This window comes from Galeopterus variegatus, unplaced genomic scaffold (assembly GCF_000696425.1).
Source record: "Galeopterus variegatus unplaced genomic scaffold, G_variegatus-3.0.2 Scaffold10575, whole genome shotgun sequence".
Taxonomy (NCBI): domain Eukaryota; kingdom Metazoa; phylum Chordata; class Mammalia; order Dermoptera; family Cynocephalidae; genus Galeopterus; species Galeopterus variegatus.
In genome coordinates this window covers 10,270-24,082 of record NW_007736686.1, presented here as the reverse complement: position 1 = coordinate 24,082, position 13,813 = coordinate 10,270, and the positions used below count along the sequence as shown (strand labels likewise).

Genomic DNA, 13,813 nt, shown 5'->3' with positions numbered 1-13,813 from the left:
AGACACCCTCCCTGTATCCCCACGGCCTGCCCCTGAGTCCCACCCCACAGGCTCCGGGACCACGGGGTCTGGGCCTCACCTGGAGCCCGCCTGCATGCTGTAGGGCCGGAAGTGGTGGATGGAGGCGGAGGAGCCCTGGCAAGCGCTGGCCTGCTGCATGGAGATCGCAGGGGCTGTGCGCACCCCTGACCCTGCTGCCTATGTCTCCCACTTGCCTGTGCACCAGGTGAGTCAGCGGCGCTGTGTGCAGGCCTCGCCTGGGGTGCTGTGCCAAGCAGGCCTGGGTTTTGGGTGTTGGGTTCCTGATGTTTGCTGTCTGGGCTTTCACTTTAAGACATAGGTGTCTTTCGGGGTTGGCCCCAGCGGGTCCAGCTGGCTTTGCTCCATGGCCTAGGGCAGGCATGTCCCCCGCCTCTCTCCAGGGAGGGCACAGGGCCAAGGTATGGCTGGCCCTTGCACCTGGGCTGTGGGGTGTGCAGCTGTATAGATAGCTTGGCCTGGGGGCCATTGAGGGCCCCATACATCCCTGCCTCTCTGAGCCTCAGTTTCCCCTTTATGGTGGGGAAACAGCATCTGTCTCAGAATTGGGGTCCGGTGAGCTCGTGGCATCAGCAGGGCACTGGGGAAGCTGGAGCTGTGGTGGCTGTCTCACCCTCCTCCCGCCCACCCCAGGACGGCTCCTGTAATGGGCTCCAGCACTACGCCGCCCTGGGCCGTGACAGCGTGGGCGCTGCTTCCGTCAACCTCATGCCCTCAGACCTGCCGCAGGACGTGTACAGTGGGGTGGCTGCACAGGTGGGCACTGCAGCCCACTCTGACCCGCGGTCTTGGGCGGTGGGTGACACTGGGCAGTTGGGGGCTCCCTGGGCAGACGCCAGCCACTGGGCTGTCCGGGAGCTCAGCCGTCCCTGGCAGTCCCGCTTGGTGCTGACCGCCTGCCCCGGCACAGGTGGAGATATTCCGCAGGCAGGATGCCGAGCAGGGCCAGCGGGTGGCCCAGGTGCTTGAAGGCTTCGTCAGCCGCAAGGTGGTCAAGCAGACAGTGATGACCGTGGTGTACGGGGTCACCCGCTACGGCGGGCGCCTGCAGATCGAAAAGCGCCTCAGGGAGCTCAGTGACTTCCCACAGGTGCGTCCCCGTGGCATTGGGACACACTTTCATTTCAGTGCTGCTTGAAAACCAGATGGTTTTATCCTGAATCCAGCCTTTGGGCTCCTCCTGCATAACTGGCCGCCCTCTGGTGCTAGGCCTCATTTCCCCGCCATCACCACCCAAGTGTTGGGCCAACCCCAGGCCTCAGCTTCTCCATCTGGAACATTGGGGTGGGGTGAGCAGGGTCAGCTATGGGGGGAGTGGTGCCCCCACCCACCGCAACCCCTCCCCTAGGAGTATGTGTGGGAGGCCTCCCACTACCTCGTGCGCCAGGTATTCAACAGCCTCCAGGAGATGTTTTCGAGCACCCGGGCCATCCAGGTGCGTCCCTGTCCTTCCACCCTGCCTCCCCGTCTGCCCCCAAGTCAGGGCCATGGCCCCTGAGAGGACAGACTGAGGCTCCAACTGAGCTGGCCTGTCCTGCAGAACTGGCTGACGGAGAGCGCCCGCCTCATCTCCCATGTGGGCTCAGCAGTGGAGTGGGTCACGCCCCTGGGCATCCCGGTCATCCAGCCCTACCACCAGGACTCCAAGTTTGTGGTACGAGGACCCCCCGCCCCGTCTCTGTCCCCTCTGGGCTGGGCTTCGTCCAGGACTCGCTAGCCCCCTCTGCCCGCCCTGCAGGTCAAAGGTGGAATCCAGAGCCTCACCTGCAGCAGCAGCAAGGACAGCAGCCAGTGAGCGGGACCCCAGCTGGGGGGGAACCCAAGGGGGTGCACCCAGCCCCCACTCAGCACCCCGTCCCTGCCGTCCCCAGGAAGCCCAACACGCTGAAGCAGAAGAACGGCTTCCCCCCCAACTTCATCCACTCGCTGGACTCCTCCCACATGATGCTCACGGCTCTGCACTGCTACAGGTGCGTGCGCCCCGCCACCGGCCCCGCGCTCCCGTTTTAACTGCCTGCTGCGTGCCAGTCCCATTCTGGTCACAGGGGACACAGAGGCACATGGTAAGGCCCACTCCAGCAGTGGACACTGGGCCCGTGAGGGACAAGGTCAGAGCCACAGGTGAGGACTCTGGCTGTGGGGTCTGTTGGGCTGGCTCTGAGGAAAGCCCTGTGGCAGTGAGGTTCTAGGCAGGGGCTACTGGCCCTGCCAGGCAGGGGTGGGTCACTCTGAACACGTAAGTGGTCCTTCAAGGTTCCTGCATGACAAGGTCTTTGTGGCCTTGTGGATGGAGTGGTTCAGACTCTGCTCCTTCCAGGTGAGCGACACCAGGTGCGGCAGTGAGGAGTGGTCCGTCCTGGGGCAGGTGGACTTTGTCCTGGCAGGATCCACAGGCATGGGGGGTCCGGTGGGGGCATCTGGGTTTCTGTCCTGGGCTCCTCAAAGAACGGCTGATGGGGTAGGGGCCAGAGCCGGAGATGCATGGACAGCCCTGCACAAAGCATCTGCAGACGGGGCTATGGCCCTCTCCAGAGGGAACAAGACTTCCAGGAGCGGTTTGGGGGATGGTAGGGGGGATGATGTGTTCTCCCAAGACCCTTTCTGCTGCTGGAGGACATGGGGAGCAGACGATTGCTAGGGAGTGTGGGGTGTAGCCTCCTAGGTGACACTGCAAGGGATGGGGGCTTGCGGGTGGGACACAGAGGAGGGGCTTTCCTGGACCATGAGCCCCATGGAGGAGCCAGCAGGGGCATCGTCACATTGACAGGAGGTGGGTTCTAGGTTGTGGGGTGAGTGGCCCCACGAGGGACCTCCTCCTCACAGGAGCCCCTCTCCCTGCTTCAGGAAGGGCCTGACCTTTGTCTCAGTCCACGACTGTTTCTGGACCCACGCAGCAGACGTGCCTGTCATGAACCAGGTGCCTCCCCCCACCCCCATTCTCCAGCCTAGAGACCAGCTAGACACCCCTGGCCCAGTGGCGGCATGCCGATGGTGCCCTCACGGATGATGTAGTCACCTGGCTGGAAGACCTCGAACTTGAGCTTGGTCAGCATGGCTGTGACAAAGTTGGGGTCAGCATTGGCAAACAATGGCATTGAGGCCACCAACTTCCGGCAGTTGAAGTTGACAATCTCCTGTAGGGCAGGACGCAGGGGTGGCATCAGTGTACACTCTGGTTTCTGTCTCCCCCTGTTTCTGGGATGGTTTCATCTCTCAGACCCTCAGTGTTCTCATCTGTGAGATGGGTTTAACACTGCAGCCTGATAGCCAGCATCTTACTTAATAAGCAAACACTGGAGATTTTGTCACCAAAGACAGGAGTGAGAAAAGATGCTCCCTGATTCCCGACTATTTAATGCTGTACTGGCAATACTGGCCAATGCAATTAGATAAGAAAAAACAGAGACATATGAATTGGAAAGAAAAAACTAAAATTTATCTCTGCAGAAAGTATGACTACCTGGAAAACCCAAAAGAATCAATGCAAAACTACAACATAAGGGAACTTAGTTAAAATAGCAGGTGACAAAAAACCAACATAAAAACCAAGGACCTTAAAATGAATTGATGGTGGGAAGCTTCTGGGGGTGGAAACATTCCATATTTGATCTGGCAGTGGCTAGTGTTCACTTTATAGAACATCTATGGAGCTGTGCCCTTATGACGTGGGCACTTTTCTGTAAGGTGAGTTTCAGTAAAAAGAAAGCCTTTGCATATACAAACAGAAACCACTTAGAAGAAGATAAAATGGAGGTGAATACACCATTCACCCCAGCATAAAGAGCTAAATAAAATGGCTCAGCATGAACTTAACAAGAACTGTCCAAACCTAAATGAAGAAAACTCAGAAACACTCCTGAAAGGCACAGAAGGCAGCTTGAACACACCGTGTTCTTAGAACACATCACCATTGTAAAGATGTCTGTCTGCACTATTCAGCTGCATGCTTAACATGATCCCAGTGGAAATACCATCAAGTTTGCTTTTTTAATAACTGAAGAAAAGATGAGCAAAAAGCAGTAGGAAACCCATGAAAAAGGAGAGGAGCAGGGAAGTGGAACTAGCTCTCCCCCATACTAAGCCACTGTAGAAAGTATCAGGTGAAAGCTCTCAAGTCGTGGGGCAGAGAGGGACGTTCAGACATACAGCCGATGAACCTTTCCTCACACCATACACCGAGACAGATTCCAAAGGCGCAGGGACCTAAATGTCAAAAACAGAACAAATACTAGAAGACGTGAGTGAATTCCTGTAGAACCTGGGTGTGTACAGCAAGCATGTGTCATGCAGCTCTCAGGAGCCGACACTGTACAGCAAGTATGGATTGAGTGCGCCTGCCTGTACACAGCCAGAGTGCTGAGTGCCTACCATACGGCAAGCCTGTGTTGAGTGCCTACAGTATAGAACAACTGTATCTAAGCAGCTGCCATTCACCTACTGTACAGAGCAAATTGCTGAATGTCTGTCACATACAATGTGCTGAGTGCTTTCTGTGTTCCATGAAGCCCTCTAACACCTCCCCTCCCCACCAGTCCAGCTTTTCCAGCCATTTTCTTCCTACCCACAAACAGCATAAGGGCCACTGTCTCCTTGACCCCTAGTCACATCACCAGCAAGCCTGGAGGCATCCACCTCTCCCCATTCCCGAAGCCACACCCCAATCTTCCCCTGACCACCCCCCCAATCCTCCATGGCTCCCCAATGCTTCTGATTTTCAGTCTAAACTCCCCGTGCAGCCCACTGGGCCTGTGCGTCTGGCCCCTGCCTGCCTCCCTCACCTCTCTCCTCCCAGGCGTCTCTGGCTCTTTGTACTTACTCCAGGTCTCCTCCTCACCTCAGGGCCTTTGCACCTGCCCTGTCAACTCCAGGAAGACCCTTCTTCCCTCTCTATCTGGCAGTGCTTACTCATTCTGGTCCCCCTCTACGCCCCCTCCTCAGGGAAGCCCCCACCACCCGCATGTCTCCTGTACTGTGCACAGCCTGGCTGTGCATGATCTGACGAGCAGACCATAAGCTCCTGAGTCAGCCTCATGGTCCACATCTGCACCCCAGCACACTGTAGGTGCTCCACACACACTTGGCAGAAACCACACATGACTGAATCACCCGCCCTTCCTCTTCCTTGGGAAGCCTGGCCATGTGTGGCCAGAGCGGGTCCACTGGCCACACCCCTTCCATCTCACCCGGGCTCCCTCCTGCCAGGGTTAGGTCGCTCACCGATGCGGTCCAGGCGGTCAATGGCCACGGTCTCAAAGGCGCGCCGCATCATGGGGTACTCCTCCAGTACCTCATTGAAGTTGTCTACGCTCAGCGAGTATAGGCGGCAGTAGGTGTCAGCCCGCACGCTTGCCGTGCGCCGGCCCCGTGTGAGCAGGCATATCTCTGCATGTGGCCAAGGGAGGCTCCCTCAGTGGTTGGATGACACCTGGCTGCCTCATGTCCACCCCAGCCTCCCAAGCACAGTCCAGCCCCCACACCTTTGCCAGTGCTCCCCTTCCTCCCAGAGGCTCTTCCTGACACCCACACCAGCCACATTTGTACCCCACATGAGCCTGAGGCTGTCCCTACCCTCACCCCCAGGTTCACAGGAGGGGCCCGGCTCTGTCACCCAGCCCCTGCCCCCCGCAGATGCTCACCCCCGAAGTAGGAGCCATCAGACAGCTTCATCTCCTTGTTGCCCTTGGTGAGCACGCTGACCACACCGTGCTGGATAAAGTACATCTTCTTGCCGATGGTGCCCTCACGGATGATGTAGTCACCTGGCTGGAAGACCTCGAACTTGAGCTTGGTCAGCATGGCTGTGACAAAGTTGGGGTCAGCATTGGCAAACAATGGCATTGAGGCCACCAACTTCCGGCAGTTGAAGTTGACAATCTCCTGTAGGGCAGGACGCAGGGGTGGCATCAGTGTACACTCTGGTTTCTGTCTCCCCCTGTTTCTGGGATGGTTTCATCTCTCAGACCCTCAGTGTTCTCATCTGTGAGATGGGTTTAACACTGCAGCCTGATAGCCAGCATCTTACTTAATAAGCAAACACTGGAGATTTTGTCACCAAAGACAGGAGTGAGAAAAGATGCTCCCTGATTCCCGACTATTTAATGCTGTACTGGCAATACTGGCCAATGCAATTAGATAAGAAAAAACAGAGACATATGAATTGGAAAGAAAAAACTAAAATTTATCTCTGCAGAAAGTATGACTACCTGGAAAACCCAAAAGAATCAATGCAAAACTACAACATAAGGGAACTTAGTTAAAATAGCAGGTGACAAAAAACCAACATAAAAACCAAGGACCTTAAAATGAATTGATGGTGGGAAGCTTCTGGGGGTGGAAACATTCCATATTTGATCTGGCAGTGGCTAGTGTTCACTTTATAGAACATCTATGGAGCTGTGCCCTTATGACGTGGGCACTTTTCTGTAAGGTGAGTTTCAGTAAAAAGAAAGCCTTTGCATATACAAACAGAAACCACTTAGAAGAAGATAAAATGGAGGTGAATACACCATTCACCCCAGCATAAAGAGCTAAATAAAATGGCTCAGCATGAACTTAACAAGAACTGTCCAAACCTAAATGAAGAAAACTCAGAAACACTCCTGAAAGGCACAGAAGGCAGCTTGAACACACCGTGTTCTTAGAACACATCACCATTGTAAAGATGTCTGTCTGCACTATTCAGCTGCATGCTTAACATGATCCCAGTGGAAATACCATCAAGTTTGCTTTTTTAATAACTGAAGAAAAGATGAGCAAAAAGCAGTAGGAAACCCATGAAAAAGGAGAGGAGCAGGGAAGTGGAACTAGCTCTCCCCCATACTAAGCCACTGTAGAAAGTATCAGGTGAAAGCTCTCAAGTCGTGGGGCAGAGAGGGACGTTCAGACATACAGCTGATGAACCTTTCCTCACACCATACACCGAGACAGATTCCAAAGGCGCAGGGACCTAAATGTCAAAAACAGAACAAATACTAGAAGACGTGAGTGAATTCCTGTAGAACCTGGGTGTGTACAGCAAGCATGTGTCATGCAGCTCTCAGGAGCCGACACTGTACAGCAAGTATGGATTGAGTGCCTGTTGTATACAGAAAGCAGGTATTAAAAAGCTACTCTGTATGTCAATCAGGTGCTAAGCACCTACTGTATACAAAAAGCATATGGAGCATCTGCTATGTACAGAAAGTAGGTATTGAACATCTAGTATATACACCAAGCACTCATCGCCCACCTCTTGTACACAAGTAGGTATTGAGCACCTACAGTATACAGCAGGCACATAGAAAGTACTTGCCATGTACAGAACGTGGGTATTGTACACTGAGTCTGTACAGGAAGCACACAGGTGCATCATCTGTATAAAACAAGCATTTATTCAGCACCTACTGTGTACATCAAGCATACACGAAGCACCTGCTGTATGCAGCATAAAACACCTGCAAAGCAAAAATACCACAAAGTTAAAAGATAAATGGCCATCTGGATGGAATTATTTGTATCACAAAGGGCCAATGTCCTCATATATAAAGAATTTCTAAAAACAGAAAAAGACAAAGCCCTGTAGAGAAACAAGCAAAAGTTATGGACAGACACAAAAGCAAAATGCAAATTAAACAGCCCCTGATCACATGAAAAGATGCTGAACCTCGCTCAAAATAAGGGAGAACCACATGACAGCTGCCATCTCTCATGTATGTATCTGTTTGGGAGCATTCCCAAGCGAGAAGGGAACAGGTGGCCCTCTTGCTACTGCTGAGCGCACAGAACAGAGCCGGCCCTCGGAGGGAATCTGGACACTACCCAGCAGAGTCCAGACATGCATGCCGTCCATCAGCGCCCCCGCTGGGAGTTCAGCATGTGGACAAAAGCCGTGAATATATGTGGTTTTGCAGATTCGACTTTGGAACTGTGTAAATGTCAACATAATTATCAAATACAGGTTGCCAGGGGCTGGGGATGGGGGAATGGGCACGGATGGCTACTGGCCTGGGCTTCCTTTTGGGGTGAGGAGAATGTTCTGGAATTAGACATTGGTGGTGGTTGCACAGTGCTGTGAGTGTACTAGAAACCACTGGGTGTATGCATGCTGTGGTCTGTGACTTGCACCTCTGTGAATGAATGAGTGGAATAATAACTAACCATCGAATACAATTAACATTTTCTATGGAGTTAACCATGGTGCCTGTTTCCTGGGAGGCAACGTGTGTGAAGCGGCCCCCCAGAGAAGCCCCAGCGCCCCCGAGGCCCCTGAGGCCCTGAGCGTCAGGCCCCAGCCTCCCCAGGCCCGTGCCATCAGTCCCTCCTCAGGGCCTCTGCCCCAACCCCTGGGACACCCTGCGGGACTCCTGTGCTCCTGGTTCAGACGCCTTCCCCGGAGCTCCTTACTGATCACCATCCATCGTCCCTCGGCCCCACTTCCTGGCAGTGGGGACCACCATGCACCCTGCACAGGGCAAGGCACACAGTCAGTGCTCAATAACTGCTTGGTGACTGTTGTGGGTTCAGCTGCATCCCCCAAAAAGATATGTTGAAATCCTGACCCTCTGGCACCTAGGAACAGGACCTTATTTGGAAACAGGATCTTTGCAGAAGTAACCCAGTTGAGATGAGGTCATACTGGAGGAGGGTGGGCACCGGTGTCTGTATAAGAAGAGAGACATAGAGACACACGGAGGGACAGAGGCAGAGAGTGGAGGGACGCAGCCATGAGCCAAGGCATGCCTGGAGCCCCAGAAGTTGGAAGAGAAAGGAAGGATCCTCCCCTGGAGTGTTGGAGGGAGCGTGGTCCTGCCACAGAACTGGCCTCCAGAACTGAGAGGATACATTGCTGCTGTGCTAGACACTCGGCTTGGGGGTGTCTGTTACGACAGGCTTCAAGGGCAGAGCTAGGGTTCAAGCCAGCCAGTCAGCCGCGAACTGCTCCCAGCACCTGGGCCCAGCAGGGCTGGATGGCCTGCCCTGGGCTGGGACAGGAGGGGCTCACTCCCACTCCGGCCTGTCCCGCCTCTGCCTCCTTCCTCTGTCTAGCACAGACCCAGCAGGTCAGCTAACGGCCTAAGTTAGAGCAGGCAGGTGGGGTCTGGGGTGTCCCGAGGGATGCAGAGGGGGGTGTCTGGGGAGGGAAGGGTGTGTGCCAGTCTAGCATGCATCCTCCGTGCTCCGCCGGGCCAGCTACGTCCCCTTGCAGGACCCAGAGCCTGGCGGCCGGGGAGAGAGCGGCACCCGCGTCCCACCCTGTGCCCGCCTCACCTCCCGCAGGGGCCCGTTGAGCTCGCCCAGAATGCTGTCCTCGTCGAACATCTTGCCCTGGTAGCGGTGCTCGTAGTAGTCGTGGATCTTCTGGCGGAAGTCGGCGGGCAGCTTGTGGAAGGACATGTACTGCTCCACCTGCTTGTACTGTGACCGGGCAGGGCAGGGGCCGGGCTCAGTGCCACCCAGGGGACAAGCCGGGCACCCTCCCACCCCACACTCAGCCCGAACGGAACGGGGCTGTCAGACTGATCTGCAAATATAATGTTTATATTTAAATCCTAATTTAACTTAAATAATTAGTTAACTAAATTAATTCTTAATTACTATTCTAAATAATATTCAATTAGTCCTCAGGGGTAGGGTGGCCAGATAAAATTCAAGATGCCCAGTTAAAGTTGAATATCAGGAAAGCAATGAAAATGGTTGTTATAAGTATATCCCCATGCAACATTTGGGATATATTAAGGAAACGTATTTGTTGTTTTTCTGAAATTTCACCTTTTGGGGGGGGTGGGTATAGGGATCCTAACCCTGGACCTTGGTGCTTGGCGTTATAACACCGTGCTCTAAACAACCGAGCTAACTGGCCAGCCCTGTCTGAAACTTAAATTTAACTAAGCATCCTGAATTTTATCTGGTCACCCTACCTCTGAGAAATGGGTGACCAGCTTGACTTTATAAGGGGAGGTGCTCTTTGGGGAGGCTGGACTGAACCCCCCAAGTACTCCTGGCCCAGAGCCCCATGACCCTGTGGGTGGCCCTGGCTCCTCTCCCGATGATCTTTCTAGAAACCACCTGGTTGGCCCCTCCTGAGCAGGGCAGGGGTTGTGGGTGCCAGGCACCGCTGTCCCCAGGACAGCGCCCCCTGGGGTGCTCCAGTCCCATTTCTGCCCAACCCCGCCTGGCCGCAGCTGTCCTGAGCTCAGCAGAACCCGTGACGGCAGGCGGGTGGCGGCACCAGCTCATGTTTGGGTGCGAGTCCCGCAGCTTCCGGACAGCCGGGCCGCCTGGCACAGAGCCCAGCTGACCCGGCCGACCCGGCGGCCACTGCCGGCAGGGCTTGCAGCTCCCCGCCAGAGCCGGCCCATAGTACAGACTCTGCGGCTCCTTCCCAAACCAGCCCAGAGACCCCTGCGTGGGCCCAGACCCTCCTGTTCTCCCTCTGGAGTCTCCTGCACCCCTCCCAACCCCAGGGAGCTTCCCAACACCCTTGACTGGCCCTGCCGTGCTCTGATATCCTGTCCCCTCCGAATCACAGCCTCAGGTTCCCCTGGGGTCCCACCCCCCACCACACTCCCCTCTGGCCCTACACCTGGGTGCCACCCTCTGCCTCTGCCCTGAGCACACCACACAGACGGGGGAAGGTCAGATGTGCCTCCCTCCTCAGACCCTGGGGCAGGGCCTGCCTCCCCCCTCAGACCTTCTCCTGGTACTGGCGCCGCGAAGAGTCCAGTGACTGGATGAGGGCGGTGGCGTGGCCAATGAACATGGCATAGCAGGTGGCGCCCACGATCATGCTGAGCATGGTCAGCCAGATGTCGGTCATGCTCTCGGGCGCCTGCCGCCCGTATCCGATGCACAGCATGTGACTCATGGCCTTGAAGAGCGCGAAGGAGTACAGCTCGCTCCACGAGTGGTTCTGCAAGGCCACAGGGGGCATGGGCAGGCGCTCACAGCCCCAGGGGGCCCGTGAACCCCAGGACCCCCCTGACCCATCCTCCCTGACACTGTAGGTGGTGAGCTCCCTGTGTTCAGAGGCAACCAAGAGCAAGGGGGGCTTGGGCAGAGGACTTGATTTACACACATTCCGGGACAGGTCTGATGCTGCCTTCCCACTTCCCTCCTGGGGAAACTGAGGCCCAGAGGGACCAGAGTCTGGCCCCCACCCCTTTGCAGCCTCTGATGAGTGTCTGCCAGGCCAAGAGGCCATGAAAGTTCCAAGGAGTCAGAACCATGCGGCAGGGAAGGTGGAGGCACCAGACAGCCAGGAGGTCCCTCCCCTCCTTGAGTCCTCAGTTGACCAGGCTGGGGAAGGGGGGCAGCGGGGCCCCATTCAGGAAACGGCACCACATGCGCGGGTGACAGCCAGACAATGGGCTGCCTCAGCCCAGGCAGCCGTGCCAGGCGCCGGGGAGGGGTGCCTGCGGGTTTTCCTGTAGCTCCTGACCCCATCAATGCCCACCTGCTCTGTGTCCTAACCAAAAACATCCCAAGTCCCATGTGTATCCCAAGGCAAAGGCACCCATGGGCCATGCCACAGGGCATCCTGGATGGGAAGAAAGGCTCTCTGGGGTGCTAACCGGACATGAGCACCCAAGACCCAGCCAGGAAGCCGTGGGTGCTGGGGACTCATTTATTGTCTCTTATGGCACACACTACCACTTTCCTATTTGAGGGTTACAATATAAATTTTTCTTTTAAATGCAAATTACAAAGGGGACTTGGGGGAAAAAATCACTAAGCAGATCTCTGAGTAAGAAAAGTCATCCCAGCTGCACTCAGTTGCCTCTGAATGGTCCCCGGGTCTGAAGTGGCTGTCAGCAACCCAGGGGGGCACTAACGGGGAGACTTCAGGCCTTGTGTGCTCAGAGCAGGGGCGCTGGGTCGCTCTCGGGGCCTCAGTTTCCCGTCTGTGAGGTGGAGCGGTGCTCACCACCATGCCGTTGATGGAGACCCAGCAGTTGCGCGGGAAGTCCTGCAGCATGGGCACCAGGAACTGCAGGCAGCCATCCCAGTGGCACAGCAGGAGCATCATGCTGATGAGGTTGCAGATGCGCATGACCGCGCTGGCCAGGTCGTAGGTCATGTGGAAGATCTGCGGGTGGCGGGGGCGTGAGGGTGTTACAGGTAACATCATTAGCCCATCTTGTTCCAGTGCAAGCTGCTGAATATCTGTACCCTACAGCTCTGTGGTCACAGGCTTGTGCGTGTGTAAGTAAGTAACCACAGGCTGCCAGCTCTCAGCTTTTTTATAAGTGGAAAATAGGCAAGTCTCCTTCTTTAAGAAGACCCCTCCTCAAGTAACCTCCCTTCCTGCCTTTGTACCCAGGTGTGATGAAGGCCCTTACCCAAAGCTTGTTTAAAATTATGTCTGTCTGGAAAGTTTTAAATCCTGCTATGACTCGCATATTTTAGCTTCTGTAAGCCAGCTGTGCTTGCCCCTGCAAAACATCCTGTGCGCAGTACAGGATGTCACTAGTTGCCAGCTCAAGGTTGAACATAAGTAAAGCCATTTTGTAAAAACATCTATTTTGGTTCATTTCAAGGATAGTAGGGAGGGAAAAGGACAGTTGGAAAGTCCCCGCCAAGTGCTAACCGCAAAGTTAGCTTATGTACACGAGGCCTGCTTGCATTAGCTGAATGCAAACCAGGCGATCATCCGATCGCGTCCAGCTAGACATAAAACGGAAAGTAAATCAGGCTCAGGGTCGCAGCTCGAATTGGCTGCTGCGGTCCCGGCTGCCGGAATAAATCCTTAAAACTCCTTCCGAGTGTGTCTCCTTTGAACCTTAGCTACAACAAGGGTCCCGCAGACACCCGTCGGGACCGTGCAGGGAGAAGCCCCCAACCGGGACCCACCCTCCCCCCGCGATCTCCGAGGCGACCACCCCGCTTACTTAGCCCACCCCCCAAGCGGCCCTGTGGCCCCAAACTCCCAGGTTAATGAAATGCTTCAGACCCGCCCCCCAGGTGCTGTCCTCGACTGTGGGAACACGTGGCCCCTGCCCAGCTGCCACCCCCCGCGTTCCCAGGACCACCTCCTTCCCTGTGGCTCGGCCCCGCCCCCAGCTCTTCCCCAGCAGCTGCCCCCTCCAGGCATGGTCGCTGCCCTGTTAGGTCATGGTGACAAGTGCCCCTCCTGGTGACCACAGCGTGGCAGACTCAGTGCAAAGGGCGGACCAGGACAGTTGGTCCAGACTTGGGAAAGAGGGCGTGGCTTTGCTTCTCTGAGCCTCAGTTTCCCCACTGCCAATGGGGTAGTGAATCCCTCCTCTTACAGAGCGGGAGGAAGGGAAGGGGCGTGGATGTGCCCAGGTTCTGCCCTTATGACTCTCACAGGCCGTCACTGCTGCTCCTGACTCCGCGTGACTCTCCCCCGGTCCCACCAGATCCCCATGCTGTGTCACCCTATAGCCCCGCCTTGGCAACCTGTGCCCGCCCTGTGCCCCTTCCTGCTGGGGCCCAACCCCTAAGCCCATAACCCTGCCGCGCCGTCTCCCTCTCGGCTCCTGGTGGACGCCCCCCGCAGTGCTCCTCCTACCCCAGGCCTCCCCCATGCCCTGTAAGCCTGCCCTGTCTTCTCCCTGCAGCCCTGTGAGCCCCTGGACCCTAGGAGCTCCCATCATATCCTGCCTTGTCCCCGGTGCCCACTTAACCCTGCACCCTGCAGTCCCACTAGTGCCCCCAGTACCCTGGCCCTGCACATGAAGCCATGCCCCAGTGCTCATGGTCCCTGCAGCATGCAGCACCCTTTGTGGCCCCACCCGCAGCCATAACCACGCCCACCATTCACGGCCACCCCACA

General features: G+C 56.0%; 2 protein-coding genes across 2 annotated transcripts in view; one reads left to right on the top strand and one right to left on the bottom strand.

Annotated features, from left to right (window-relative positions):
- Positions 1-3,137, top strand: part of POLRMT (polymerase (RNA) mitochondrial (DNA directed)) — a 14,605-nt gene extending 11,468 nt beyond the window's left edge. The window contains exons 10-18 of the mRNA XM_008594327.1: positions 104-226; positions 673-795; positions 950-1,129; positions 1,388-1,474; positions 1,580-1,693; positions 1,778-1,830; positions 1,911-2,009; positions 2,884-2,956; positions 3,015-3,137. Coding sequence (XP_008592549.1) covers positions 104-226; positions 673-795; positions 950-1,129; positions 1,388-1,474; positions 1,580-1,693; positions 1,778-1,830; positions 1,911-2,009; positions 2,884-2,956; positions 3,015-3,137 — 975 coding nt within the window. The remainder of the gene's footprint in view (positions 1-103; positions 227-672; positions 796-949; positions 1,130-1,387; positions 1,475-1,579; positions 1,694-1,777; positions 1,831-1,910; positions 2,010-2,883; positions 2,957-3,014) is intronic.
- Positions 3,138-5,218: 2,081 nt separating this feature from the next.
- The window catches only part of HCN2 (hyperpolarization activated cyclic nucleotide-gated potassium channel 2), an 18,731-nt gene continuing 10,136 nt past the window's right edge, over positions 5,219-13,813 (bottom strand). Inside the window, exons 3-8 of the mRNA XM_008594326.1 lie at positions 12,657-12,681; positions 11,942-12,103; positions 10,709-10,927; positions 9,286-9,432; positions 5,676-5,916; positions 5,219-5,421 (exon numbers count right to left, since the gene is read on the bottom strand). Coding sequence (XP_008592548.1) covers positions 5,219-5,421; positions 5,676-5,916; positions 9,286-9,432; positions 10,709-10,927; positions 11,942-12,103; positions 12,657-12,681 — 997 coding nt within the window. The remainder of the gene's footprint in view (positions 5,422-5,675; positions 5,917-9,285; positions 9,433-10,708; positions 10,928-11,941; positions 12,104-12,656; positions 12,682-13,813) is intronic.